Genomic DNA, 26,671 nt, shown 5'->3' with positions numbered 1-26,671 from the left:
TAAGTTTATGAATAAACCTTTATTCATTCATTGATTAAATACATTATGCAAGTAAAAGTGATGCAGCACACAATATAGTTATTTGACTGTTTTATGATGGTGAAAAGTGAAAACATTACTTATCGTTTCCTCCTGTAACTGCAGTTCTAGAATGGCCACTGGAGGGCGGTCTAAATCAAAGGGTTATGAAAGCCACAGATAGGCCCAAACCCACACTTTGAGTTGTACATGGAAATATTGTTAATGAGAAACTTCTGTAACGCTTTTCATTCCTCACAGTCCTCACAGTGATTTTACCGGCCCTTTGTGAGAATCAGGAAATCTGTTTTTGACTTGACTGCTTGTATTCTTCTCACCAAGCTGTCAGAACATCACAACATGTCACCAAGGAAAAAGTGGAAGGAGCTCCTTGTGTCCCAGTGGGAATGAAGAGCTCCTTGTGTCCCAGTGGGAATGAAGAGCTCCTTGTGTCCCAGTGGGAATGAAGAGCTCCTTGTGTCCCAGTGGTAATGAAGAGCTCCTTGAGACCTTGTGTCCCAGTGGGAATGAAGAGCTCCTTGTGTCCCAGTGGGAATGAAGAGCTCCTTGTGTCCCAGTGGGAATGAAGAGCTCCTTGTGTCCCAGTGGGAATGAAGAGCTCCTTGTGTCCCAGTGGGAATGAAGAGCTCCTTGTGTCCCAGTGGGAATGAAGAGCTCCTTGAGACCTTGTGTCCCAGTGGGAATGAAGAGCTCCTTGAGACCTTGTGTCCCAGTGGTAATGAAGAGCTCCTTGTGTCCCAGTGGGAATGAAGAGCTCCTTGTGTCCCAGTGGGAATGAAGAGCTCCTTGTGTCCCAGTGGGAATGAAGAGCTCCTTGTGTCCCAGTGGGAATGAAGAGCTCCTTGAGACCTTGTGTCCCAGTGGGAATGAAGAGCTCCTTGTGACCTTGTGTCCCAGTGGGAATGAAGAGCTCCTTGTGTCCCAGTGGGAATGAAGAGCTCCTTGTGTCCCAGTGGGAATGAAGAGCTCCTTGTGACCTTGTGTCCCAGTGGGAATGAAGAGCTCCTTGTGTCCCAGTGGGAATGAAGAGCTCCTTGTGTCCCAGTGGGAATGAAGAGCTCCTTGTGTCCCAGTGGGAATGAAGAGCTCCTTGTGTCCCAGTGGGAATGAAAAGCTCCTTGTGTCCCAGTGGGAATGAAGAGCTCCTTGTGTCCCAGTGGGAATGAAGAGCTCCTTGTGTCCCAGTGGGAATGAAAAGCTCCTTGTATCCCAGTGGGAATGCGCCAGAGTACTATAAGTAAGTAAGTTAGTGCATCTTTCAGTCAGAGTTGATGTCATCCTCACAGACAGTATCATCCTTCTCGATCATCAGGAGCGGGGATGATTTCTGTTGCTTACGCCTGGGGGGGGGGGAAACACATTTCTGTAGAAGCATTATATATAGCGACAATAATAAAGGATACAAAAACAGATAGATACCAACACACTGTTGTATTTAACTCACCTCATCTCTGAGCGCAGGGCGTTGAGCTGGCTGAGGATCTGATCGTTGGTCTCTATCTGTTCGTCCAGATCTCTTTGTAACTTCCTCTTCGAGTTCTCCAGACGTTCTATCTCCTCCTCGGCCCCATCCATCTGTCTCTTCGCTGTCTTCAGCTTCTGGTTCAGCTAGGAGAGGAGAGGGGGTTATACAGCACATAGTTTTAACAATGCATTGATGTGTTTAACAGTGTTCCCCTCAACTTGGTCTCGAACCAGAGACCCTCTGAACACACCGACAACTGTCACCCATGAAGCATCATTATCTATCGCTCTACTAAAGCCGCGGTCCTGGCAGAGCGAGGGAATCAACTACTTCAAGGTCTCAAATTGATTGAACGCTACTAGTGCGCACCACTAACTAGCTAGCCATTTAGTACTTGTCTGTCTTCAGCTTCTGGGTAAGCTAGAAGAGGTGTATTGTCTGTCTTCAGCTTCTGGGTTAGCTAGAAGAGGTGTATTGCCTGTCTTCAGCTTCTGGGTTAGCTAGAAGAGAGGTGTATTGTCTGTCTTCAGCTTCTGGGTTAGCTAGAAGAGAGGTGTACATTAGGTAGGATCTCCGTGAATTGGCCAATGAAAAGTCCTCAATGGATGTGAACTACTTTGACTCGCCTGTGTCTTCCTGTAACTATGGCAACACTATTGTAACGACCATGGGTTTATAAGCGCGGAAATCGACTCTGCCGTTCGAGCATGCTTTTGCGGCACAGTACCAGGCCAGAGTACCAGAGCGCGCTGGACTTCGGGCTAGAAGGTCGAGGGTTCGAGACCCGCTCCCTGCCTGTTTCATTACAATATGAATGTTCTAAATTTGCCACTTGGCGTTCAGAGAGACAAAAGATGTCATGACCAATCTTAAAACATTTGTAATGTCACGTTTATGACAGTATTACGGACACTGTTATGACGTACAGTTCAAATAAAGCGTTAAAAGTAACTATTTTAATTAACTGTAGGTTGTTATGCTTCACCTGGTGGTACAGACTTTGGTTTTTCCATTTAGGAGGTTGGACGCTGGCACGTCACCTCGTTAGTCAGAAGGTTAGTGCTGGCCCAGGTGCTAAATAAGAGTGGCTGGCCCAGGTGCTAAATAAGAGTGGCTGGCCCAGGTGCTCAATAAGAGTGGCTGGCCCAGGTGCTAAATAAGAGTGGCTGGCCCAGGTGCTTAATAAGAGTGGCTGGCCCAGGTGCTAAATAAGAGTGGCTGGCCCAGGTGCTAAATAAGAGTGGCTGGCCCAGGTGCTAAATAAGAGTGGCTGGCCCAGGTGCTAAATAAGAGTGGCTGGCCCAGTGTTCCAGTTGTCTTGAGATGTGGAGGGTCAACACCTTGAGTTGTCTCGCCCCATTTGAGTTCTATAAAAACATTCCTTTGTGTGTTTACGCTCAACCTTTTGGTTTTCTTCCTGTCTTTAAGTTCGGTCTCGGTTTTTCTTTCGTTTGCCTCTTCTAGGGAAATTTAGTGGGCGCTCATTGTTGGGTGTCATTTAGGTTACAGTTGTTGAAGCTAGTCAACTTTCAGTGGACACCCCCCATGAGTGTCTTTCAGAGCCCCTCCTAAAACCCAGCCTGTTTCCTGTTGGTTGTTGGTCAGTGACTCTTTGTAAGTTCCTCCTTCTGTTTGGTTTTCTTGCTGGGGAACGTAACACTGGTCTTTCTGGTTCTGCATAGATATGGGCTCATTGTCCACGTTACCTGGTCTTTCTGCTTCTGCATAGATATGGGCTCATTGTCCACGTTACCTGGTCTTTCTGCTTCTGCATAGATATGTGCTCATTGTCCACTTTACCTGGTCTTTCTGGTTCTGCATAGATATGTGCTCATTGTCCACGTTACCTGGTCTTTCTGGTTCTGCATAGATATGTGCTCATCGTCCACTTGAATCATCATCTCCTTCACTTTTCTCTCTAGTTTCCGGTTGGCTTGTTGCAGGTTGATGTTGTCTCTGAGAAGAAAATATGAAACCCTGTCAGACACTCATGATCATAGTCCTCTCCTCTGCTCCCCTCTCCCCTCCCCTCCCCTCTGCTCTCCCCTCCACCTCACCGCTCCTCTGCTCTGCTTTCCCTGCAGCCTTACCTTTCATGCTCTCCCCTCCACCTCACCTCTGCTCTCACCTCCACCTCACCTCTGCTCTCCCCTCCACCTCACCTCTGCTCTCCCCTCCACCTCACCTCTGCTCTCCCCTCCACCTCACCTCTGCTCTCACCTCCACCTCACCTCACCTCTCCCCTCCACCTCACCTCTGCTCTCACCTCCACCTCACCTCACCTCTCCCCTCCACCTCATCTCTCCTCTGCTCTCCCTGCAGCCTCAGCTCTCCCCTCTGCTCCACCTCACCTTTCATCTCCTCTCCACCACTCATCACCTCTCCCCCTCACCTCTCCTCTCCCTCCAGCCTCCCCTCCAGCTCCTGGATCCTCCCCTCCAGTCTGGAGACCACAACATCCTGGTTGGACCGCTGGGAGCCCTCTAGATGAGACACCCTGCTCTTCAGGTCCTTATTCTGGAAGAGAACAATACAGGGTGAGCAGGACATGTTATATAAAGAGGGGTCATGAAGCCATTGGGTCATCTATCGCAAGTTCAACCATCGACTGTAGAGAGATTGGTGATGTCACAGGGGTTAGAAGTATACCTGTCTCTCCAGAGTGATCTTGTCACACTCCAGGTCCTGTCTGACTGCTCTCTCCTGCAGCAGCTCACCTCTTATCTGCTCCATCTGTCCGCAGAGAGAAAGAGACATGAATAGGCCTTCACTTTACACACTGCAGAATACATTATGAAACTATTATGGAAATGATGTCTGGTCTGTCTGTTTGCATTTCATTCTAGATCAGACAGCAAGTGAGCAGGATCCCAAAGACTATTCTCTACTGACAGTCAGTGACCCCGGCCGAGAGGAGGACACTACTGACAGTTAGTCGAGAGTAAAGGGAGTGTAAAGGCAGTGTAAAGGGAGTGTAAAGGGACAGTAAAGGGACAGTAAAGGGAGTGTAAAGGGACAGTAAAGGGAGTGTAAAGGGACAGTAAAGGGAGTGTAAAGGGACAGTAACAGATTCATGTTGTGTTTTAATTAGTCTGGCCTACTTTACCAGCATACACACCCACACACACACTTATAGCTGCATCAGCGTTTCACAAACATAAACACGTGTGTTGGGAGGCAGTTGCTGACAGAAGGATCGTATCCTGGAAACTAAGGATCTCAGTCTGACCGTCCTCTTACTTCAGCGACGGTCAGTGTTGGAAGAGGACGACGTCTGAGAACTCAGACCTAAATGTGCTCATGTCTGTCGTTAGCGGTGGAAGGCCCCTGATTGGGCACTATCTAGTGTGTGTGTGTGTGTGTGTCCTGGCCTGTTGTTTTCCTTGATCCACTCTGTTCATCAGGAGATCTGTACTGTTCCTCTCGTCCTGCAGATCCTGCTCCAGCTGGCCCATCTGACCCTGTAAGAGGAAACACAGGATATATAACCTGCGGTTATGTGTAATACGGGGGCGGCAGGTAGCCTAGTGGTTAGAGCGTTGGGCCAGTGACCCCGGGAAAGGTTGCTAGATCATATCCCCCGAGCTGACAAGGTAAAAAATCTGTCGTTCTGCCCCCTGAACAAGGCAGTTGTACCGTACTGTTCCCCGGTAGGCCGTCATTATGTCTGGTGTCTGGTTCCCCGGTAGGCCGTCATTGTAAATAAAAATGTGTTCTTAACAGACTTGCCTGGTTAAATAAATATATATATATATATATATATATTCTATTATTATCTGTTAAATAATAACACTGTGAAAACATATCTTATAACTATTCATATTGTTTTCTATTAGCTATGACATGACTTGTATAGACTGGTCTGTGGAGTCTACCTGCCACGGGTACAGGTGACAACATGTTTTGCCATCAGCGACACAAAACAGCAGTTATCCTAAGTCTCAGTGGTAATCAGCAACTGCCGTGATTTTCCACTTCCCTCTCATCTCTACAAGGACATGCAGGTGGAAATAGAGGGATTTTCCACTCCCCTCTCCTCAAGGACATGCAGGTGGAAATAGAGGGATTTGAAGAGGTAAACATGTCAAAGAGTCAGAGTGGGAAACATCCAATCCAACATTTTGTCTTGCAGTACAGGGGGGTGGGGGGATGCCCTGAGGATGGCTTTTAAAAACCCGGTGGGTGGTTGTGGTACAATGCAGTAAAATCTCACACTGTCGTGTGGAAGCAAACCGTACTGATAGTTTCTTTTTTACACAATCCTTTCCAGCACGGTTCCTGCTACTATGGTGGATGTGTAAAAGGTCTGCACAGGTCAGCGTGGCTCAGTAGTGTGAACAGGACATATGGCCCACGGTAACAGTAACCACAGTAACAGTAACCACGGTAACGGTACCTCCAAGACTTTGACCTGTCAGACTGTGTTAGATTGGTTTGGTATCAAAATCGCAATATTGACATGTGCAAGATCCATATCGCAAGAGATCCATATCGTAAAAGATACATATCACAATAGATCCATATCGTAAAAGATCCATATCGCAAGAGATCCATATTGTAAAAGATACATATCGCAAGAGATACATATCGTAAAAGATACATATCGCACGAGATCCATATCACAAGAGATCCATATCGTAAAAGATCCATATCGCACGAGATCCATATCACAAGAGATCCATATCGTAATAGATCCATATCATAATAGATCCATATCGTAAAAGATCCATATCGCAAGAGATCCATATCACAAGAGATCCATATCGTAAAAGATACATATGCACGAGATCCATATCACAAGAGATTCATATCGTAATAGATCCATATCGTAAAAGATACATATCGCAAGAGATCCATATCACAAGAGATCCATATCGTAATAGATCCATATCGTAAAAGATACATATCGCAAGAGATCCATATCGTAAAAGATACATATCGCACGAGATCCATATCGTAATAGATCCATATCGTAAAAGATCCATATCGTAAAAGATACATATCGCATGCAATATTTTGAAATGCATCTCAGATGCGTGTAAGGTACGTTTTTATAGTTTGTCAGGTTGTGTGTGCCTCTCCACACACACACACACAATAACAGTACCTCAATGAGTTTGACCTGTCGGGCGTGGTCCTCGTGGGCGTGTGCGTTCCTCTCCTCCAGCTCCTCCACCTTCCTCTCCAGCTGCCTGCCTCTCTGCTGGGCCTCCTCCCACTCCCTACGACTCCGCTCTAGACCCTGCTCCAGGGGAAGCAGCTGAACACACACACACACACACGTAACGGAGTTAAGAACTCCACAGCTAGCTTGAAAAGTTGCCAAGGGAGCTATCAAATAGGACTCGTTTTCTATAGCTCAATCGGCTCGTACATTGTCAAGCGGGAGGTCGCGTGTGTTGGCGACGTGGAGGAGCCTGGTTCATAGCCCAGACAGAGCCAAGTCCAGGTAGGGAATGCTATATGCTAAGCTAACGCACACATAACATATTAAAAATGATTTAACTGGTTGTGGATCTCAATAGCCTTCATCTCAATGTATTTACAGCTGCATTTTACATTACCGTCTCCTCTCCTGATAAACATATCAACTCTAGAATCACTGCTCAGCTCCTTCTCTCTGAAGCATGAGAGAGAGATATAACGAGATAGACAGAGAATTAGAAAGAGAGAGATAGATGTATGTACAACGTAGAACACCAAATAATGCATGCAGAGCAGAATTAGGCCGATACCCACTAATTATCAAAATCCAGAAAAGAGCCGTTAAATTCTACAACCACCTAAAAGGAAGCGATTCCCAAACCTTCCATAACAAAGCCATCACCTACAGAGAGATGAAACTGGAGAAGAGTCCCCTAAGCAAGCTGGTCCTAGGGCTCTGTTCACAAACACAAACAGAGCCCCAGGACAACAGCACAATTAGACCCAACCAAATCATGAGAAAACAGAAAGATAATTACTTGACACATTGGAAAGAATTAACAAAAAAAACAGAGCAAACTAGAATGCTATTTGGCCCTAAACAGAGAGTACACAGTGGCAGAATACCTGACCACTGTGACTGACCCAAACTTAAGGAAAGCTTTGACTATGTACAGACTCAGTGAGCATAGCCTTGCTATTGAGAAAGGCCGCCGTAGGCAGACATGGCTCTCAAGAGAAGACAGGCTATGTGCACACTGCCCACAAAATGAGGTGGAAACTGAGCTGCACTTCCTAACCTCCTGCCCAATGTATGACCATATTAGAGAGACATATTTCCCTCAGATTACACAGATCCACAAAGAATTCGAAAACAAATCCAATTTTGATAAACTCCCATATCTACTGGGTGAAATACCACAGTGTGCCATCACAGCAGCAAGACTTGTGACCTGTTGCCACAAGAAAAGGGCAACCAGTGAAGAACAAACACCATTGTAAATACAACCCATATTTATGCTTATTTATTTTAACTTGTGTGCTTTAACCATTTGTACATTGTTACAACACTGTATACAGTGGGGAGAACAAGTATTTGATAACCTGCAAAATCGGCAGTGTTTCCTACTTACAAACCATGTAGAGGTCTGTAATATTTATCATAGGTACACTTCAACTGTGAGAGACGGAATCTAAAACAAAAATCCAGAAAATCACATTGTATGATTTTTAAGTAATTAATTTGCATTTTATTGCATGACATAAGTATTTGATACATCAGAAAAGCAGAACTTAATATTTGGTACAGAAACCTTTGTTTGCAATTACAGAGATCATACGTTTCCTGGAGTTCTTGACCAGGTTTGCACACACTGCAGCAGGGATTTTGTCCCACTCCTCCATACAGACCTTCTCCAGATCCTTCAGGTTTCGGGGCTGTCGCTGGGCAATACGGACTTTCAGCGCCCTCCAAAGATTTTCTATTGGGTTCAGGTCTGGAGACTGGCTAGGCCACTCCAGGACCTTGAGATGCTTCTTACGGAGCCACTCCTTAGTTTCCCTGGCTGTGTGTTTCGGGTCGTTGTCATGCTGGAAGACCCAGCCACGACCCATCTTCAATGCTCTTACTGAGGGAAGGAGGTTGTTGGCCAAGATCTCGCGATACATGGCCCCATCCATCCTCCCCTCAATACGGTGCAGTCGTCCTGTCCCCTTTGCAGAAAAGCATCCCCAAAGAATGATGTTTCCACCTCCATGCTTCACGGTTGGGATGGTGTTCTTGGGGTTGTACTCATCCTTCTTCTTCCTCCAAACACGTCAAGTGGAGTTTAGACCAAAAAGCTCAATTTTTGTCTCATCAGACCACATGACCTTCTCCCATTCTTCCTCTGGATCATCCAGATGGTCATTGGCAAACTTCAGACGGGCCTGGACATGCCCTGGCTTGAGCAGGGGGACCTTGCGTGCGCTGCAGTATTTTAATCCATGACGGCGTAGTGTGTTACTAATGGTTTTCTTTGAGACTGTGGTCCCAGCTCTCTTCAGGTCATTGACCAGGTCCTGCCGTGTAGTTCTGGGCTGATCCCTCACCTTCCTCATGATCATTGATGCCCCACGAGGTGAGATCTTGCATGGAGCCCCAGACCGAGGATGATTGACCGTCATCTTAAACTTCTTCCATTTTCTAATAATTGCGCCAACAGTTGTTGCCTTCTCACCAAGCTGCTTGCCTATTGTCCTGTAGCCCATCCCAGCCTTGTGCAGGTCTACAATTTTATCCCTGATGTCCTTACACAGCTCTCTGGTCTTGGCCATTGTGGAGAGGTTGGAGTCTGTTTGATTGAGTGTGTGGACAGGTGTCTTTTATACAGGTAACGAGTTCAAACAGGTGCAGTTAATACAGGTAATGAGTGGAGAACAGGAGGGCTTCTTAAAGAAAAACTAACAGGTCTGTGAGAGCCGGAATTCTTACTGGTTGGAAGGTGATCAAATACTTATGTCTTGCAATAAAATGCAAATTAATTACTTAAAAATCATACAATATGATTTTCTGGATTTTTGTTTTAGATTCTGTCTCTCACAGTTGAAGTGTACCTATGATAAAAATTACAGACCTCTACATGCTTTGTAAGTAGGAAAACCTGCAAAATCGGCAGTGTATCAAATACTTGTTCTCCCCACTGTATATATAATATGACATTTGTAATGTCTTTTTTGTTTTGAAACTTCTGTATGTGTAATGTTTACCGTTAATTTGTATTGTTTATTTCACTTTTGTATATTATCTACCTCACTTGCTTTGGCAATGTTAACACATGTTTCCCATGCCAATAAAGCCCCTTGAATTGAATTGAATTGAATTGATAGATAGAAAGAGAGAGAGAGAGAGATAGATAGAGATAGAGAGAGGGGCAGAGAGAAAGAGAGAGAGATAGAAAGAGAAAGATAGAGAGAGACAGAGAGAAAGAGATAGAGAGAGACAGAGGAGCAGAGAAAGAAAGAAACAGAGAGAGTATAATCAGACTATGATCCATCCATTGGTGACTCAATAGGGGGAAAATGTCCCACCACACCTCTTCCTGCAGTTTTCTGGTCATCTGTTGTGATTTCTCCAGGTCCAGTCCCTTTTCCTGCAGCTGTTGTTGGAGCTCAGTCAGCTCTGTGTGGCTCTTCTTTCTGACTTCATCAACCTGCAGCTGGAGCTTCTCAGTGGACGCCTCACACTCCTCCACCTTAGCACTCATCTGGAGCAGAGAGAGAGATGAGGGGGGGAGGGGGAGAGAGAGAGGGGGAGACAGCGAGTGGAAGGAGTAAGACAGACTGAATGATGTTCATTGAACATTCCCCCCCACGATAGATAGATGTTTTTCATGCAACGCCTATCATTTGCACTGGTGAGAACTCTAGTGTAATTCATGAGTATCATAACTTCTAAACCCAACAGCACTCAAGGGTGGAGACAAGAAAATAAATATTGAAATTACACTGGTCCTCTTCATAGAAACACAATGTTCTTCTCAGTGGCCTATGACCTACAGTACACCTCACTCCCTATCCCCTCCCCCTATCCCCTCCTCCTCTCACCTCCTGCAGTTTCTCCACAGTGTTGTTCTGCAGTCTCCTCTCCTCGTCCAGATCACCTCCCTCCTCTACCGATCACCTCCCTCCTCTACCCATCCCTCCCTCCTCTCCCCTCCTCTCACCTCCCTCCTCTACCCATCCCTCCCTCTCTCTCCTCCTCCTACCTCCCTCTGCAGTTTCTCCACAGTGCCGTTCTGCAGTCTCCTCTCCTCGTCCAGATCACTCTTCACCCTCCTCAGCTCCTCTGTTCTCCTCCTCTCCTCCTTCAGCCTCTCCTTCACCTCCCTGTGCTGGTGGTTCAGCTGGGTCATCTCGCTCTGTGAGAGGGAAGCACCACAGACAAAAAGGACTGTGTTAGTGTGTGGCGAAACTACGGAGAAGAAGGAGAAGAATTACAACTCCTACAACTACAGGTTGTCCAAGTTGGAAATATTTTTTTATGTAGAGTTGTTTACCTGTAGAAAAGTTGTAATCTTACGACAAGCCTACTATGTATTTCCAGCATTTTTTGCTGACCTGTACATTCTCCAGCTTTATTAGTTGGTCTTTGTTTGCCTGGCTGATCTCGTCTTCCTTCTCCCTCACCTCCGCCAGCGTTCCCTCCACCTGCTGCTTCTCTCGCTGTGGAAACACGTTTATTATTCATTTATTACTGTAGGAGATACATTCTATCTAAAAACTCAGTTTATGATGCATTTTGTAGAATGTTCTACTTCATTGAGAGTCTATATTTTCCTCCAGGTGCTTCCTTCCTTCCTTCCTTACCTTGAGTTGCTCTACGCATTTCACCAGCTGTCTCTGTAGAGTTTTGGACTCCTTGATGTCGAGGTTGAGCTGGTCCACCTTGCTCTCCAGCTCCTCTACCTGGGTTAGTGTAGAGATGGGACACAATTATGTTAGCTTCAGGACAACCTGGTCTCAGAGCAAAACGTACTATATTTACTGAAGTCGGTGCCCCACCATTTAGTATAATATGTTACTTTACGTTAAGCTACCAGTGTAATAGCGGTTGCACAATATAGAACATTTAGTAATCCTACGTCTTGATCGTTTAGTATGATATATTACGTTTGACTGCTTTAGTATTATATGCTACGTTACACAAAAAATATATATATATATATATTTAGTAACTGGTTCCACAGCCATTTTTTTAGTTTACTCAACTTTTCAGTCAAAGTGTTAACTGAACTTAACATTTTTAGTTTACTCAACTTTTCAGTCAAAGTGTTAACTGAACTTAACATTTTTAGTTCACTCAACTTTTGTTGGGACCAACCTGAAAGATCGAGAAAATCAAGGCTAGTGAAACACACACAGTGCTGTTAACAAACGTTTTCAACTTACATATTTCACACACAACAACACTGTGGATGTTTGTTGATGCAGTAAATGATATTCAACATGTCCTCATCTGGGATTTGAACTCACAACCTCTTGGTTCACAGTATTCTGATCTTCCTCGAACGCCACCAGGTCTTAGTCAATTATCAAGTAATCTGACTATTCTCTCGTCATTGGTTTGATTTACCTATTGACTTATTATTTCAGTTTTTTTTTGTTTTAATGTTACTCCTTAAATCACTATAATAAACCAAATTGTTTTTTTTTGGAGTGTCCTTTGACAAGTCTGAGATTTACTTTGAAGTGCAACGTGTAGGAATACAGGTGAAATCAGTCATTGACTCAGACATGGTGGCGTAGCAGGAATATAGTAATACTGTGAACCAAGAGGTTGTGAGTTCAAATCCCAGGTGAGGACATGTTGAATAATAATTACTATGAACATGCACAATGCCAATGTGAGTTGAAAACTTTGTATTTAAAATATCTATTTGAATGTGTGGGTGTACCTAGCCTAAGTTCTCAAGTTTGGGCCAACTAAAAACTTTAAATTCTGGAAACACTTTGATCAAAAAGTTGAGTAAACTAAAAAAGGCTGTGAAACCAGTTACTTAATAATAAGTTTAATTAAATATATATAAAACTTTTTTTTTTACAGTGTAGAGGTTAAGGTTAGGAGTTGTTAAAGGGTTAAGTTAGGTTATAGTGTTAAGGTTATGGTTGGTGTTAGCTAACATGCTAAGTTATAGGGTTAAGGTTATGGTTGGCGTTAGCTAACATGCTAAGTTATAGGGTTAAGGTTATGGTTGGTGTTAGCTAACATGCTAAGTTATAGGGTTAAGGTTACGGTTGGTGTTAGCTAACATGCTAAGTTATAGGGTTAAGGTTACGGTTGGCGTTAGCTAACATGCTAAGTTATAGGGTTAAGGTTACGGTTGGCGTTAGCTAACATGCTAAGTTATAGGGTTAAGGTTACGGTTGGCGTTAGCTAACATGCTAAGTTATAGGGTTAAGGTTACGGTTGGTATTAGCTAACATGCTAAGTTATAGGGTTAAGGTTACGGTTGGTGTTAGCTAACATGCTAAGTTATAGGGTTAAGGTTACGGTTGGTGTTAGCTAACATGCTAAGTTATAGGGTTAAGGTTACGGTTGGTGTTAGCTAACATGCTAAGTTATAGGGTTGAGGTTACGGTTGGTGTTAGCTAACATGCTAAGTTATAGGGTTAAGGTTATGGTTGGTGTTAGCTAACATGCTAAGTTATAGGGTTAAGGTTACGGTTGGCGTTAGCTAACATGCTAAGTTATAGGGTTAAGGTTACGGTTGGTGTTAGCTAACATGCTAAGTTATAGGGTTAAGGTTATGGTTGGTGTTAGCTAACATGCTAAGTTATAGGGTTAAGGTTACGGTTGGTGTTAGCTAACATGCGAAGTTACAGGGTTAAGGTTACGGTTGGTGTTAGCTAACATGCTAAGTTATAGGGTTAAGGTTACGGTTGGTGTTAGCTAACATGCTAAGTTATAGGGTTAAGGTTACGGTTGGTGTTAGCTAACATGCTAAGTTATAGGGTTAAGGTTACGGTTGGTGTTAGCTAACATGCTAAGTTATAGGGTTAAGGTTACGGTTGGCGTTAGCTAACATGCTAAGTTATAGGGTTAAGGTTACGGTTGGCGTTAGCTAACATGCTAAGTTATAGGGTTAAGGTTACGGTTGGCGTTAGCTAACATGCTAAGTTATAGGGTTAAGGTTACGGTTGGTATTAGCTAACATGCTAAGTTATAGGGTTAAGGTTACGGTTGGTGTTAGCTAACATGCTAAGTTATAGGGTTAAGGTTACGGTTGGTGTTAGCTAACATGCTAAGTTATAGGGTTAAGGTTACGGTTGGTGTTAGCTAACATGCTAAGTTATAGGGTTGAGGTTACGGTTGGTGTTAGCTAACATGCTAAGTTATAGGGTTAAGGTTATGGTTGGTGTTAGCTAACATGCTAAGTTATAGGGTTAAGGTTACGGTTGGCGTTAGCTAACATGCTAAGTTATAGGGTTAAGGTTACGGTTGGTGTTAGCTAACATGCTAAGTTATAGGGTTAAGGTTATGGTTGGTGTTAGCTAACATGCTAAGTTATAGGGTTAAGGTTACGGTTGGTGTTAGCTAACATGCGAAGTTACAGGGTTAAGGTTACGGTTGGTGTTAGCTAACATGCTAAGTTATAGGGTTAAGGTTACGGTTGGTGTTAGCTAACATGCTAAGTTATAGGGTTAAGGTTACGGTTGGTGTTAGCTAACATGCTAAGTTATAGGGTTAAGGTTACGGTTGGTGTTAGCTAACATGCTAAGTTATAGGGTTAAGGTTACGGTTGGTGTTAGCTAACATGCTAAGTTATAGGGTTAAGGTTACGGTTGGTGTTAGCTAACATGCTAAGTTATAGGGTTGAGGTTACGGTTGGTGTTAGCTAACATGCTAAGTTATAGGGTTAAGGTTATGGTTGGTGTTAGCTAACATGCTAAGTTATAGGGTTAAGGTTACGGTTGGCGTTAGCTAACATGCTAAGTTATAGGGTTAAGGTTACGGTTGGTGTTAGCTAACATGCTAAGTTATAGGGTTAAGGTTATGGTTGGTGTTAGCTAACATGCTAAGTTATAGGGTTAAGGTTACGGTTGGTGTTAGCTAACATGCGAAGTTACAGGGTTAAGGTTACGGTTGGTGTTAGCTAACATGCTAAGTTATAGGGTTAAGGTTGGTGTTAGCTAACATGCTAAGTTATTGGGTTAAGGTTACGGTTGGTGTTAGCTAACATGCTAAGTTATAGGGTTAGGGTTACGGTTGGCGTTAGCTAACATGCTAAGTTATAGGGTTAAGGTTACGGTTGGTGTTAGCTAACATGCTAAGTTATAGGGTTAAGGTTGGTGTTAGCTAACATGCTAAGTTATTGGGTTAAGGTTACGGTTGGTGTTAGCTAACATGCTAAGTTATAGGGTTAAGGTTATGGTTAGTGTTAGCTAACATGCTAAGTAAGTCGTTTCAAAGTTGCCCGTGATGAGATTCAAAACATGCAACCTTTGGATTGCTAGACATTCGCGTTATACGCCAACACATCCATCCCGAACAACCACCGTCTTTTAGTTTTTGCCTTAAGTAACCTACTGTTATGCCAAAGGTAACATATCATACTAATTTGAGTGTCCCGGATTTACGTAGGCCAATGTAATGTAACCTAACAAAGTAACATATCATACTAAATTGAGTGGCATGGATTTTAGTCAAATATAATATGTTTGGTCTGAGACCAAGTTTATTTATTTATTTTAAATAACCTTTATTTAACTAGGCAAGTCAGTTAAGAACAAATTCTTATTAACAATGACGGCCTACCAAAAGGCAAAAGGCCTCCTGTGGGGACGGGGGCCTGGGATTAAAATAAATAAATACAATATAAATATAGGACAAAACACACATCACAACAAGAGAGGCAACACAACACTACATCAAGAGAGACCTAAGACAACAACATAGCAAGGCAGCAACACATGACAACACAGCATGGTAGCAGCACAACATGGCAGCAGCACAAAACATGGTACAAACGTTATTGGGCACAGACAACAGCACAAAGGGCAAGAAGGTAGAGACAACAATACATCACACAAAGCAGCCACAACTGTCAGTAAGAGTGTCAATGATTGAGTCTATGAATGAAGAGATGGAGATAAAACTGTCCAGTTTGAGTGTTTGTTGCAGCTCGTTCCAGTCGCTAGCTGCAGCGAACTGAAAAGAGGAGCGACCCAGGGATGTGTGTGCTTTGGGGACCTTTAACAGAATGTGACTGGCAGAACGGGTGTTGTATGTGGAGGATGAGGGCTGCAGTAGATATCTCAGATAGGGGGGAGTGAGGCCTAAGAGTTTTTTTTTTAATAAGTATCAACCAGTGGGTCTTGCGACGGGTATACAGAGATGACCAGTTTACAGAGGAGTATAGAGTGTAGTGATGTGTCCTATAAGGAGCATTGGTGGCAAATCTGATGGCCAAATGGTAAAGAACATCTAGCCGCTCGAGAGCACCCTTACATGCCGATCTATAAATAATGTCTCTGTAATCTAGCATGGGTAGGATGGTCATCTGAATCAGGGTTAGTGACTTAGTAGGACTGCTGATCTAGGATCAGTTTTTCCATTTATATCCGAATGAATGAGATGAAATGGGACCTGATCCTAGATCAGCACTCATACTCTGAGATTTTTTATGAATACGGACCCTGATATGTTATCTGGACACGTTGTACAGAGCATTATGGATATTGTAGTACATCATTATGGGTAATGAAGTATAGTGCATTATGGGTGCTGTAGTACATCATTATGGGTACTGTAGTATAGTGCATTATGGGTGCTGTAGTACAGCATTATGGGTACTGTAGTACAGTATTATGGGTACTATAGTATAGTGCATTATGTGTACCGTGGTACAGCATTACGGGTATTGTATTACATCATTATGGGTACTGTAGTATAGCATTATGGGTATTGTATTACATCATTATGGGTACTGTAGTATAGCATTATGGGTACTGTAGTACATCATCATGGGTGCTGTAGTACAGCATTACGGGTATTGTATTACATCATTATGGGTGCTGTAGTACAGCATTATGGGTACCGTGGTACAGCATTACGGGTATTGTATTACATCATTATGGGTACTGTAGTATAGCATTATGGGTATTGTATTACATCATTATGGGTGCTGTAGTACAGCATTATGGGTACCGTGGTACAGCATTACGGGTATTGTATTACATCATTATGGGTACTGTAGTATAGCATTATGGGTATTGTATTACATCATTATGGGTACTGTAGTATAGCATTATGGGTACTGTAGTACATCATTCCCCAGTACCTGTCCCCTAAGCTCCTCTCTCTCCTGGATCCGCTCCTTCACCTGGCCCCGGGCCTCCCCTCTCTCCTCCTCCACCTCCCTCTTCTCCTGGCCCAGCACTGTGTTACTCTGACAGGGAGACAGAGGGAGTTAGAACACACACACAAGATACAATATGTTGAGTAGAAAATGAACTTATGCTATTGAGCTACTGGGATATTCACTTCAACTCAACTCATCAATTACCTCTTTCACCTCCTCCATCTCCTCTCGTAGCTTCTGCGCCTCCTTGTCGTACACCTCCTTCATAATGCCCAGCTCCTTGTCATGACTCTCCACCTCCTCCTTCAGCGCTCCCTTCAGGGCAGTCAGCTCCCTTTCCCTCCAGTGTAGCACCTCCTCCTGCTCCTCCTGCACCTGAATGAGCTCCTGGAAGTCCAACCGCAGTTGGGCCAGATCCTAAAAACAGACACATCCACTCAGTTAACTTCTGGAATCCAGTAGGTCAGACTCCAACTCTGTGCTTCAGAGCTCATCCTAATAGCAGGCCTAGGTTTTTACTTCCTCTGTGCGTCTCAGAGAGGGTTTGAACGAAACAGAATATTCATTACCGTTTCCCTGTTTCTGTGACAAATGGACAATAAAGTGACCTTCTTCCTCTCTTCTAGAGTAGAAAACACATCTAATATGTGGAAGAATACACGCAGTAAACACTCTATATGGACTATACAAATCAAACTTTATTTGTCACATGCGACGAATACAACAAGTGTAGACTTTACCGTGAAATGCTTACTTACAAGCCCTTAAACCAACAGTGCAGTTCAAGAAGAGTTAAGAAAATATTTACCAAGTACACTAAAATAAAAAGTAACACAATAAGAATAACGAGGCTATATACAGGGTATTACTGTACCGAGTCAATGTGGAGGCTATATACAGGGTATTACTGTACCGAGTCAGTGTAGAGGCTATATACAGGGTGTTACGGTACCGAGTCAATGTGAAGGCTATATACAGGGGGTACCGGTACAGAGTCAATGTGGAGGCTATATACAGGGGGTACCGGTACAGAGTAGGTGTGCGGGGGTACAGGTTAGTTGAGGTCATCTGTACATGTAGGGTGGGGGTGAAGTGACTATGCATAGATAATAAACAGCGAGAAGCAGAAGTGTACAAAAAGGGGGGAATCATGGGAATATTCTGAATTCAAAATATTGTGGAAGAATGAGAATGAACCAAGTTCTCTCACAACCTGTTCCTTACCTTCAGAAGGAGCTGTTTCTCTGTGCTTTCTGCCCGTGTTGTGTTCTTAGCCTGGTCCAGCTCATCATGCATCTCCGACAGCTGCAGCTGGAGGTCCTTCATCTCTGTACGGCCATGTTCTCTCTCTGCCTTCACCTGGACTAGCCTGAGGAACATACACCTTTTGTCTTGAGAAAAGGTCACTAGGCTGAATCATGGACTCAAATATACAGACCACCTCACATTCTGACCTGCACTAGTAACATAAGCCTGAGAACCAGACCAGAGAAAACAGAAATTGTTCTTCAAGAGGTCATTTCACAATTCACAACGACAGGTTCAGAGATCCTCTCAAATCTCCACATAAGGTTTAAGGTCTTGCCGGGGTCCATTTAGGATTGGGCCTTACTCGTCTATGGCAACTTCAAGCTCCGCCTCCATCCCAGCCAGCCTATCCCGTAGCGTGGAGAGTTCCTCGTGTCTCCTGTCCAGTTCCTCCTGAACAGTCTTCATGTCCGTCTGAGCCTTCTCACATGCCTCCGCTAGGGTTCTACCATTCTACAGGACACAAATAGTCCCCAATGTTATCATTTAGCCATGAAGGATTTACACAGTATGATGTGAATTACCAGTTTTATATCGGTTATGTTCAATTAGCCACCGAACGGAAAGGAAAATGGTTCGAAACAGAAACAATCACTCATTTTTGGTTTATGTACCATTGTCCGTTGCGTGGCCTAATGAAAACGACCACGGTGGAACTACTTTTACCTTGGTCTTATGCTCCAACTGCGTCTTCAGCTTTGACACCTCTCTCTCCAGTTCTGCTCCTTTCTGCTGTAGCTCCTTGGCCTCTGCAGTATAATCCTGCAGGGTTGGGACACACACACACACGAGCACACACACACACACACACACGCCCAATAACATTCACTCATTAGAAAACCTTCAGTTTTACAAAGGCTACTTTAACAACGTGTGTTTCAGGGTGGATAGAGCCGACCATCTGAGCCATGTCATCCCAAACAAGCCTCACCCTGATCTCCTCCTCCACATTCTCTGCAGTCTTCCACTTCAGTTGGTTGATTCTGTCAAACACCAGGTTCACCTTCTTCTGAGTGGTGGAGGTTAAATCAGTGGTCCTGAGGGAATAACAACAACCAATCACACGGAGTTCACCAGCATACCACAGTCATATAACTACAGAACAACATACCAGTCATATAACTACCATACAACATACCAGTCATATAACTACCATACAACATACCAGTCATATAACTACCGTACAACATACCAGTCATATAACTACCATACAACATACCAGTCATATAACTACCATACAACATACCAGTCATATAACTACCATACAACATACCAGTCATATAACTACCATACAACATACCAGTCATATAACTACAGAACAACATACCAGTCATATAACTACCGTACAACATACCAGTCATATAACTACCATACAACATACCAGTCATATAACTACCATACAACATACCAGTCATATAACTACCATACAACATACCAGTCATATAACTACCGTACAACATACCAGTCATATAACTACCATACAACATACCAGTCATATAACTACCATACAACATACCAGTCATATAACTACCATACAACATACCAGTCATATAACTACCATACAACATACCAGTCATATAACTACCATACAACATACCAGTCATATAACTACCATACAACATACCAGTCATATAGATGTAAGATAATGAAGGCTATAATTGATTTTGCTTGTGCTACACACACAGAGCCTCAATTTCCAGGCTTCCTCATATTCTTTCAAGACTAGATCTGTCTGATGTTTATCTTCTAATGTTTCAGCGTGGTATATCAAATAGTTTTTTGGGGGTTTGTGTCTTCAAAGTATTCAACATTTCTGCCAGTTTGTATTACTGGTGAGGAGATGAAAGTGATATTCTACTGTTGGCACTGTGGAAATGTGTTCATCATACTCTGCATTCCTGAACTGGTGTGTGTGAGTGTGTGTGTGTGTGTGTGTGTGTGTGTGTGTGTGTGTGTGTGTGTGTGTGTGTGTGTGTGTGTGTGTGCTGTAACAGCAATCCTTTACCAGAATGTAACAGATCTCGTTCACATTCTCTCCGTCATATCATTAAAGGCAAAATATGAGAAATGTGTAATAGTCACTTGGGATCAGAATAGAAGTCATTCAAATGTGAAGTGAAAATTCAAATGTTCCTAAATGGAATCAGAATTGATGCCGACCCCTCCGTCTCTCGGGCATCATGCCAGAGGTTCTGTCACAGCTCAAGGTTAAAACGAGTAGAGAATCATGAAACTAAATCGTGATTGAGATATTCCAAGTGTAATTTACCCATCATTGAGGTAAGTGAACAGTATCTGTTTAGTGGTGTCTTCATTTGGTCGTTGTGTTTCAGTTGAGACCTGCTGCAGTCCCCTCTGACCTTTCAAAAGATCTGGAGTGATGACCTGGAAACACAACACAATATCAAGGTGTATCCACAGTATCAAGCTTTTGAACGGTAGTATGTGTATTATTTGCCCTAGATTTTGTTTCATGTTACATTTATTTTAAAATGCGTATTCCAGTTACCTAAAGAGTATTTTTGACATCTGTATTTCTCTGGCCTGAACTACAGTACAATATATTCTATAACAAACAAAATACCTTCGAGAGCTGAAATTAGTATTTTCAAAATACTTTTCACAGCTCAAGGTTTTATAAATGTTTTATAGCAGGTCACAGTTTTGTGGCCTCCTATCACACTAAATCTGCTGAGTTGGTAGCAGACGTCTGATAGCAATATGGTGTATTAAGAAGGTCTGCTAAATTACCAAAATGTAAAAATGAACACTTGCAAAGCACACTGGGCATTATTCCAATTAACTCCACCTCCGAAACAAGGCCAAATTGGATTACAATACAAAATTGTTTAGGGGCGGAGCTCATTCGAATAATACCTAGTGTGGTTTTGCAAGGGTTCAAATCAAATCAAATGTATTTATATAGACCTTCGTACATCAGCTGATATCTCAAAGTGCTGTACAGAAACCCAGCCTAAAACCCCAAACAGCAACCAATGCAGGTGTAGAAGCACGGTGGCTAGGAAAAACTCCCTAAAAAGGCCAAAACCTAGGAAGAAACCTAGAGAGGAACCAGGCTATGAGGGGTGGCCATTTTTACATTTACATTTTGGTTGAGGGTTTAATTAAAAGGGGAAAAAACATAAACCTGCAGACACTAGGCCCTCCATGGAATGAGTTTGACACCCCTCTTGTAAAACCACACATTTCACTGCACCTATCCGGTGTACGTGACAATACAACATATATATTTTCTACTATAATATACACCTACTACTGTAGTACTATAATATACACCTACTACTTTAATAATACTATAATATACACCTACTACTGTAGTACTATAATATACACCTCCTACTGTAGTAGTACTATAATATACACCTACTACTGTAGTAGTACTATAATATACACCTCCTACTGTAGTAGTACTATAATATACACCTCCTACTGTAGTAGTACTATAATATACACCTACTACTGTAGTAGTACTATAATATACACCTACTACTGTAGTAGTACTATAATATACACCTACTACTGTAGTAGTACTATAATATACACCTACTACTGTAGTAGTACTATAATATACACCTACTACTGTAGTAGTACTATAATATACACCTACTACTTTAATAATACTATAATATACACCTACCACTGTAGTAGTACTATAATATACACCTACTACTGTAGTAGTACTATAATATACACCTACTACTGTAGTAGTACTATAATATACACCTACTACTGTAGTAGCACTATAATATACACCTACTACTGTAGTAGCACTATAATATACACCTACTACTGTAGTAGTACTATAATATACACCTACTACTGTAGTAGTACTATAATATACACCTACTACTGTAGTAGCACTATAATATACACCTACCACTGTAGTAGCACTATAATATACACCTCCTACTGTAGTAGTACTATAATATACACCGACTACTGTAGCACTATAATATAAAATGTGCAAAATGCGCAACTTCACTTTTATGCCGATGATTCTGTTATTTATTGTTGTGCCTCGTCTCTCACAAAAGCTTTCCAATACTTCATATACTGTTCAACATACCTTGTGTCAATTGAAGCTTATCCTCAATACTGACAAAACTAAACTAATGGTGTTTTCTAAAGCAAAGAAATAGACCTCTGAACCTTTCACCTACAATAAACTATAATATACACTATTAAAATCTTTTTACCTGAGTTTCTCTCTTTGACTCCTCCTCTGTGTGGTTGAGAGATCTGGATCTGCTCAGGGAGGTCTTCTCCACTCTGTACCGTACCTTCACCGCTTTAGGTGACACAACGCTAGGCCCCTCCTCCTTCTCCCACTGGAGCTTATTAAACATCAGAGTGGAGGGTCCGTTGGCCCCTCTCCCCTTAGGTGATCCGGGAGCGCTAGTTGCTCCCCCTGGAGTCTCTCCCCTGGTACCTCTGACGGCCGAGGCAGCGCTGGAGGGGTCCAATGGGTCTGAGTTTCGCTGTCGCCTACTGTCCACGCTGCGTGACCTCCTCCGGTCCTCAGGGGCTATCCTCCCTCTCCTAGGCCCAGCTCGGCCCATCTGCTGGGGGCCGTCGAACTGGTTGATAAGGCTACCTATGGAGGAGATGGGTTCTGTGTCCACTGTATTTGGGGACCTCCTGGGGATGTTGGTAACCTCGCTTGGGGGACTTAGTAAGGTGGTAAAAGAATGGTGGTGGGGACCTGGGGCTGAGACAAAGGCAGGGCCCGGGCCTTGGGTCCGGGTGGGAGCTGGGACAAGGGCAGGGCCCGGGCCTTGGGTCTGGGTGGGAGCTGGGACAGGGGCAGGGCCCGGGCCTTGGGTCTGGGTGGGAGCTGGGACAGGGGCAGGGCCCGGGCCTTGGGTCTGGGTGGGAGCTGGGACAAGGGCAGGGCCCGGGCCTTGGGTCTGGGTGGGAGCTGGGACAGGGCCTGGGCCTTGGCTCTGGGTGGGGGCTCTCTCTATACCCTCAGCAGGCAGAGGGATCCTGGCTGGTCCTAGTCTAGACCCTGGTCCCTGGGTCAGGGAGGCCCCTGCCCCACTCTGGAGACCTCTGGTGAGATGTCCCGGCCTAGGTACAGAGGTTGTCTGAGTGGGGGGAACAGAGAGTCTTCGGGTGGAGGAGAGGCAGGGGCTGAGGGGGCTAACGCTGTTCCAGTCTGGGTTGTAAGGTTTCAGCAGCTCTGGGTGTCTCTGGAAGTTCAACACCATATTAGATGCCGGCATGGTCCTCTGTAACTGCTGTAACTGTGGCTCCTGGAAGTCGAACATGAACACGGTGGACGCCAGTTTCCTCTGTGATTCCCTAACCTCAGTCAGAGAACCTCCACGAGCATACTCCCCCTGGTGGTTGGGAATACTGTGCTCCATATAGGGACTTCCTAGTGGAGATCGTTCCATATAGGGACTTCCTAACGGAGATCGTTCCATGTAGGGACTTCCTAGTGGAGATCGTTCCACATAGGGACTTCCTAGTGGAGATCGTTCCATATAGGGACTTCCTTGTGGAGATCGTCCCATATAGGGACTTCCTAGTGGAGATCGCCTATCATTCACCATGGAGGTGTAATCAGACTGGCTGTGGGCATTGTCAGACTCTTCCTGGTGGTCCCAGTTCCTGCTGTAGCTCTCCAGGCCACCAGACGGCAGAGCTGCTCTACTATCCCCGTTGTTCAATACAACGTAAGGATGACCCTCAATCCCCTGGACTTGTATCCTCACCCCGAACTTGCTGCTGCTGTCGCCCTGAGGGCGAGGGCCGCCTCTAGGACCAGGTCCAGGCTGCTGCATGTTGTAGCCCTGTGGTATTCTACTGAAGTCTGGAGAAGAGCCACTCGCTTCGTTTCTGTGAGACTCCATTTACGAAGTCAACTTAGAGACAACGTTAAGACAACGTTGTGTGTTGGCTGGGTCCACACTAGTCCTGAATGAACAAGAGGACTTCCCTCAGAACTGAAGAGATTCACAGCTGTAAAGAAGCAAATACAAACACGTTGGAGGCTGATTATTGGTTAACTAAGCATTACCACGGCTCCTCTTAACCCGTAGGCTCCAATAACCACCCCTTGTCTTTACAACAGTTTACCCCATGGAATAATACATCACTTTCTATGTAATCAGGCGACTGTTTACAAAACAGAGAAGAAGTCATGTGGCCCAACTAACAACAATGACATCCCAAGAGCCTCTGGTTTCACTCCAACAGCTGCACCAACCAGCAAGCCACAGACAGAGAGAGAGAAACACCACCATCAACAGCACATTGAAATAGAAAACAGTTTATTCAGTGTGCTAACAGTGTAACTATTGTTTACAGGACACTAGTGCTGCATGACGACTACCACTGGCCGTGGTCGCTCCAACCAGGTTGTCACACACACACACATACACAGTTTTCATCTACAGTTGATGATATGATGAGATGGCACTTGAGGGAAAATCAGTTGTGGACGGAAACAAAGACACACACACACACACACACACTTGTTTGTTTTCGAACAATGTATATTGTTGTTGAAATAATCAACATGTAAAAGCTCAGTATTGAAATATACAGCAGGTAACTGTTACCGTATTCCAGTAGTTCCATCTCTTTGGTAGTGTTTTACAGCAAGTAACTTTGTCACCGTATTCCAGTAGTTCCATCTCTTTGGTAGTGTTTTACAGCAAGTAACTTTGTTACCGTATTCCAGTAGTTCCATCTCTTTGGTAGTGTTTTACAGCAAGTAACTTTGTTACCGTATTCCAGTAGTTCCATCTCTTTGGTAGTGTTTTCACATACTGTATGCGGTCCATTTTCTAAACTCCAAACTGGTAAGATGTGTAACGCAGCCAGTCTTACATTCAAAAACCTTTCATTGAGCATTAATTTTGTTTGTAGAAATCTTTACCACACTAACATTGCCCATTGCCTTGTTAAAAATATAAGTTTACTATGAAATATAATGAGGACATTGGTTTAATAACAAAAACAAAATTATATATTCTCTTTAGTTATTTTAACTATCAGCAAAAACTTTAAGATACATGTTTGAAAATTGCCCTTTTAATGTAGTGTGCTGCAGTACTGTAAATTACAGTATATTACACATTAGGCAATACACTTGCACTACCCATTAACATTTACTGAACATGAAATGTTCAAAAGGTATGATCATTGAAGACATATTTCACAATGTATTTAAATTAAAGACATTAAAGAAACCTAATGTTTAGCAGGCACTAGTTTGCGTCAAACCTGTCTGGAGCATTTGGCCACAGGTTCTCATCCACATCGCTATAAATATCCTCATTGTTCATGCAGCTGAGGAATACCCTTTTTTTTTGGCATGGCGAATCCAAGCCTGACATAGGTCTCAATTGAAATCATTTCCTGTCTCCTCCATGACCTGAAGTACTGTGGTACATTCATGGGGATGGCAATCATACACATCTTTGACCTGTATTATATTATAGTATTGTAGTGGTCTTGTGTGGCTCAGTTCCTAAGAGCATGGCACAAACAGCTGTGAGTTCGATTCTCACTGGGGTCGCATACCAAAATGTGTGGACTGTTGTCACTTTGGATAAAAGTGTCCGCAACGTAAATTACGGTATTGATAAAGACTCTACCCACGAGTAGGTTGACCAAACGTTTAAGTGATCATCAATTAAGAGCAGTCGAATTAAGTCATAGTAAAATGTCTCTAAATAACGAGAAGAGAATCCGATCAAAAGTAACGTGAGCTTTTGCATTGTGAAAGGCGAGTACTTTATATGTACGAAAGGCGAGAACTTAATATGAACATGTATTGCAATGTGAAGCATGTACAGTATTTCTAGATAAAACACTGATTACATTTGATGAAAAAAAGTGCTTCGTTTTTAAAACAACTTCCTTTGTGATCATATTTTTTGAGTTTTGCACAAAAGAGCTATGAAAATGTACTACGTGCTTGTGAAAATGGCACCAAAGCGATAAAAAAAACTCTACTTGTTACAGTATAAAATAGGTCTACATTTCTTTAATGAAAATAAATAGGACAAAACGTTTTTATTAACCAATAGCGAAAGACTCTCTCCTTCACAAGCACTTTATCAGCCTCTATTTGTACGATTGAAATTAAAGACAAAAAGGATAGATGCGTGAGTAATCCTCTATGCAATTTTACCAGCAGATAATGAAACGCCACCTTTACTAGCGGATCAATCGATGTTATTGAACGATAAGATAGCCTACCAGGCAATGCCAAAAACTAGAATCACATCGTAAAGCACTAAACTGTTCAATTGGTTCAAGTAACAGCTAGCTAGACAGTTTAGAAAAGTGTTCCTGTGCGCAAATCCGTGTAATGGACTTACCTAAATTGTCGTAGTTCTGTTAGTAGTGCAACATGCGCTGGTTGAAGTGACAGTCTCTTGTGGGAGTTTCTGTATGGAACTCTGGATTCTCCCTCCCGGTTCCATACAGTCTCTATTTAATAGTATGCCTACGTGTTCCCCCTAGCGGATCTGTCCAGCTATTCAACAAATGACAGGTTGTACAATTTAATGGTTTTGATATAATAATTTATTTCAGAAATTCTGACATTGAT

The 26,671-nt window shown here is 43.3% G+C and overlaps 1 protein-coding gene across 2 annotated transcripts; it reads right to left on the bottom strand.

Annotated features, from left to right (window-relative positions):
• On the bottom strand, positions 1–26,518 carry LOC139584193 (cingulin-like protein 1). 2 transcript variants are annotated; one of them, XM_071415750.1, is made up of 20 exons: positions 26,439–26,518; positions 22,296–24,066; positions 20,348–20,463; positions 19,010–19,115; positions 18,745–18,840; positions 18,383–18,531; positions 17,995–18,139; positions 16,975–17,187; positions 16,750–16,857; positions 11,276–11,374; positions 11,027–11,131; positions 10,675–10,827; positions 10,003–10,173; positions 6,612–6,764; positions 4,876–4,965; positions 4,154–4,237; positions 3,897–4,021; positions 3,352–3,460; positions 1,484–1,647; positions 1–1,402 (listed from the first exon to the last, which is right to left on the bottom strand). In XM_071415750.1, exons 2-20 carry the CDS (start codon positions 23,955–23,957, stop codon positions 1,348–1,350), a joined length of 3,903 nt encoding a protein of 1,300 aa, XP_071271851.1. In that variant the 5' UTR covers positions 23,958–24,066; positions 26,439–26,518; the 3' UTR covers positions 1–1,347. The 2 variants fall into 2 exon arrangements, with proteins under 2 accessions (XP_071271851.1, XP_071271850.1); XM_071415749.1 differs by having other exon boundaries at positions 1–1,379.
• Between the last annotated feature and the right edge of the window lie 153 nt (positions 26,519–26,671).

This window comes from Salvelinus alpinus, chromosome 9, assembly GCF_045679555.1.
Source record: "Salvelinus alpinus chromosome 9, SLU_Salpinus.1, whole genome shotgun sequence".
Lineage (NCBI taxonomy): Eukaryota > Metazoa > Chordata > Actinopteri > Salmoniformes > Salmonidae > Salvelinus > Salvelinus alpinus.
The sequence above is the reverse complement of the archived record's forward strand: the minus strand, read 5'-3'. Positions and strand labels throughout refer to the sequence as shown.

Excerpts from the sequence above, each read along its gene's own strand:
- LOC139584193 (XM_071415749.1), bottom strand. The coding sequence starts at position 23,957 with ATGGAGTCTCACAGAAACGAAGCGAGTGGCTCTTCTCCAGACTTCAGT. Across the intron at positions 17,188-17,994 it reads AGAAACAGCTCCTTCTGAAG|GATCTGGCCCAACTGCGGTT; the intron begins GTAAGGAACAGG and ends GTCTGTTTTTAG. Across the intron at positions 4,022-4,153 it reads AGATCACTCTGGAGAGACAG|AATAAGGACCTGAAGAGCAG; the intron begins GTATACTTCTAA and ends GTTCTCTTCCAG.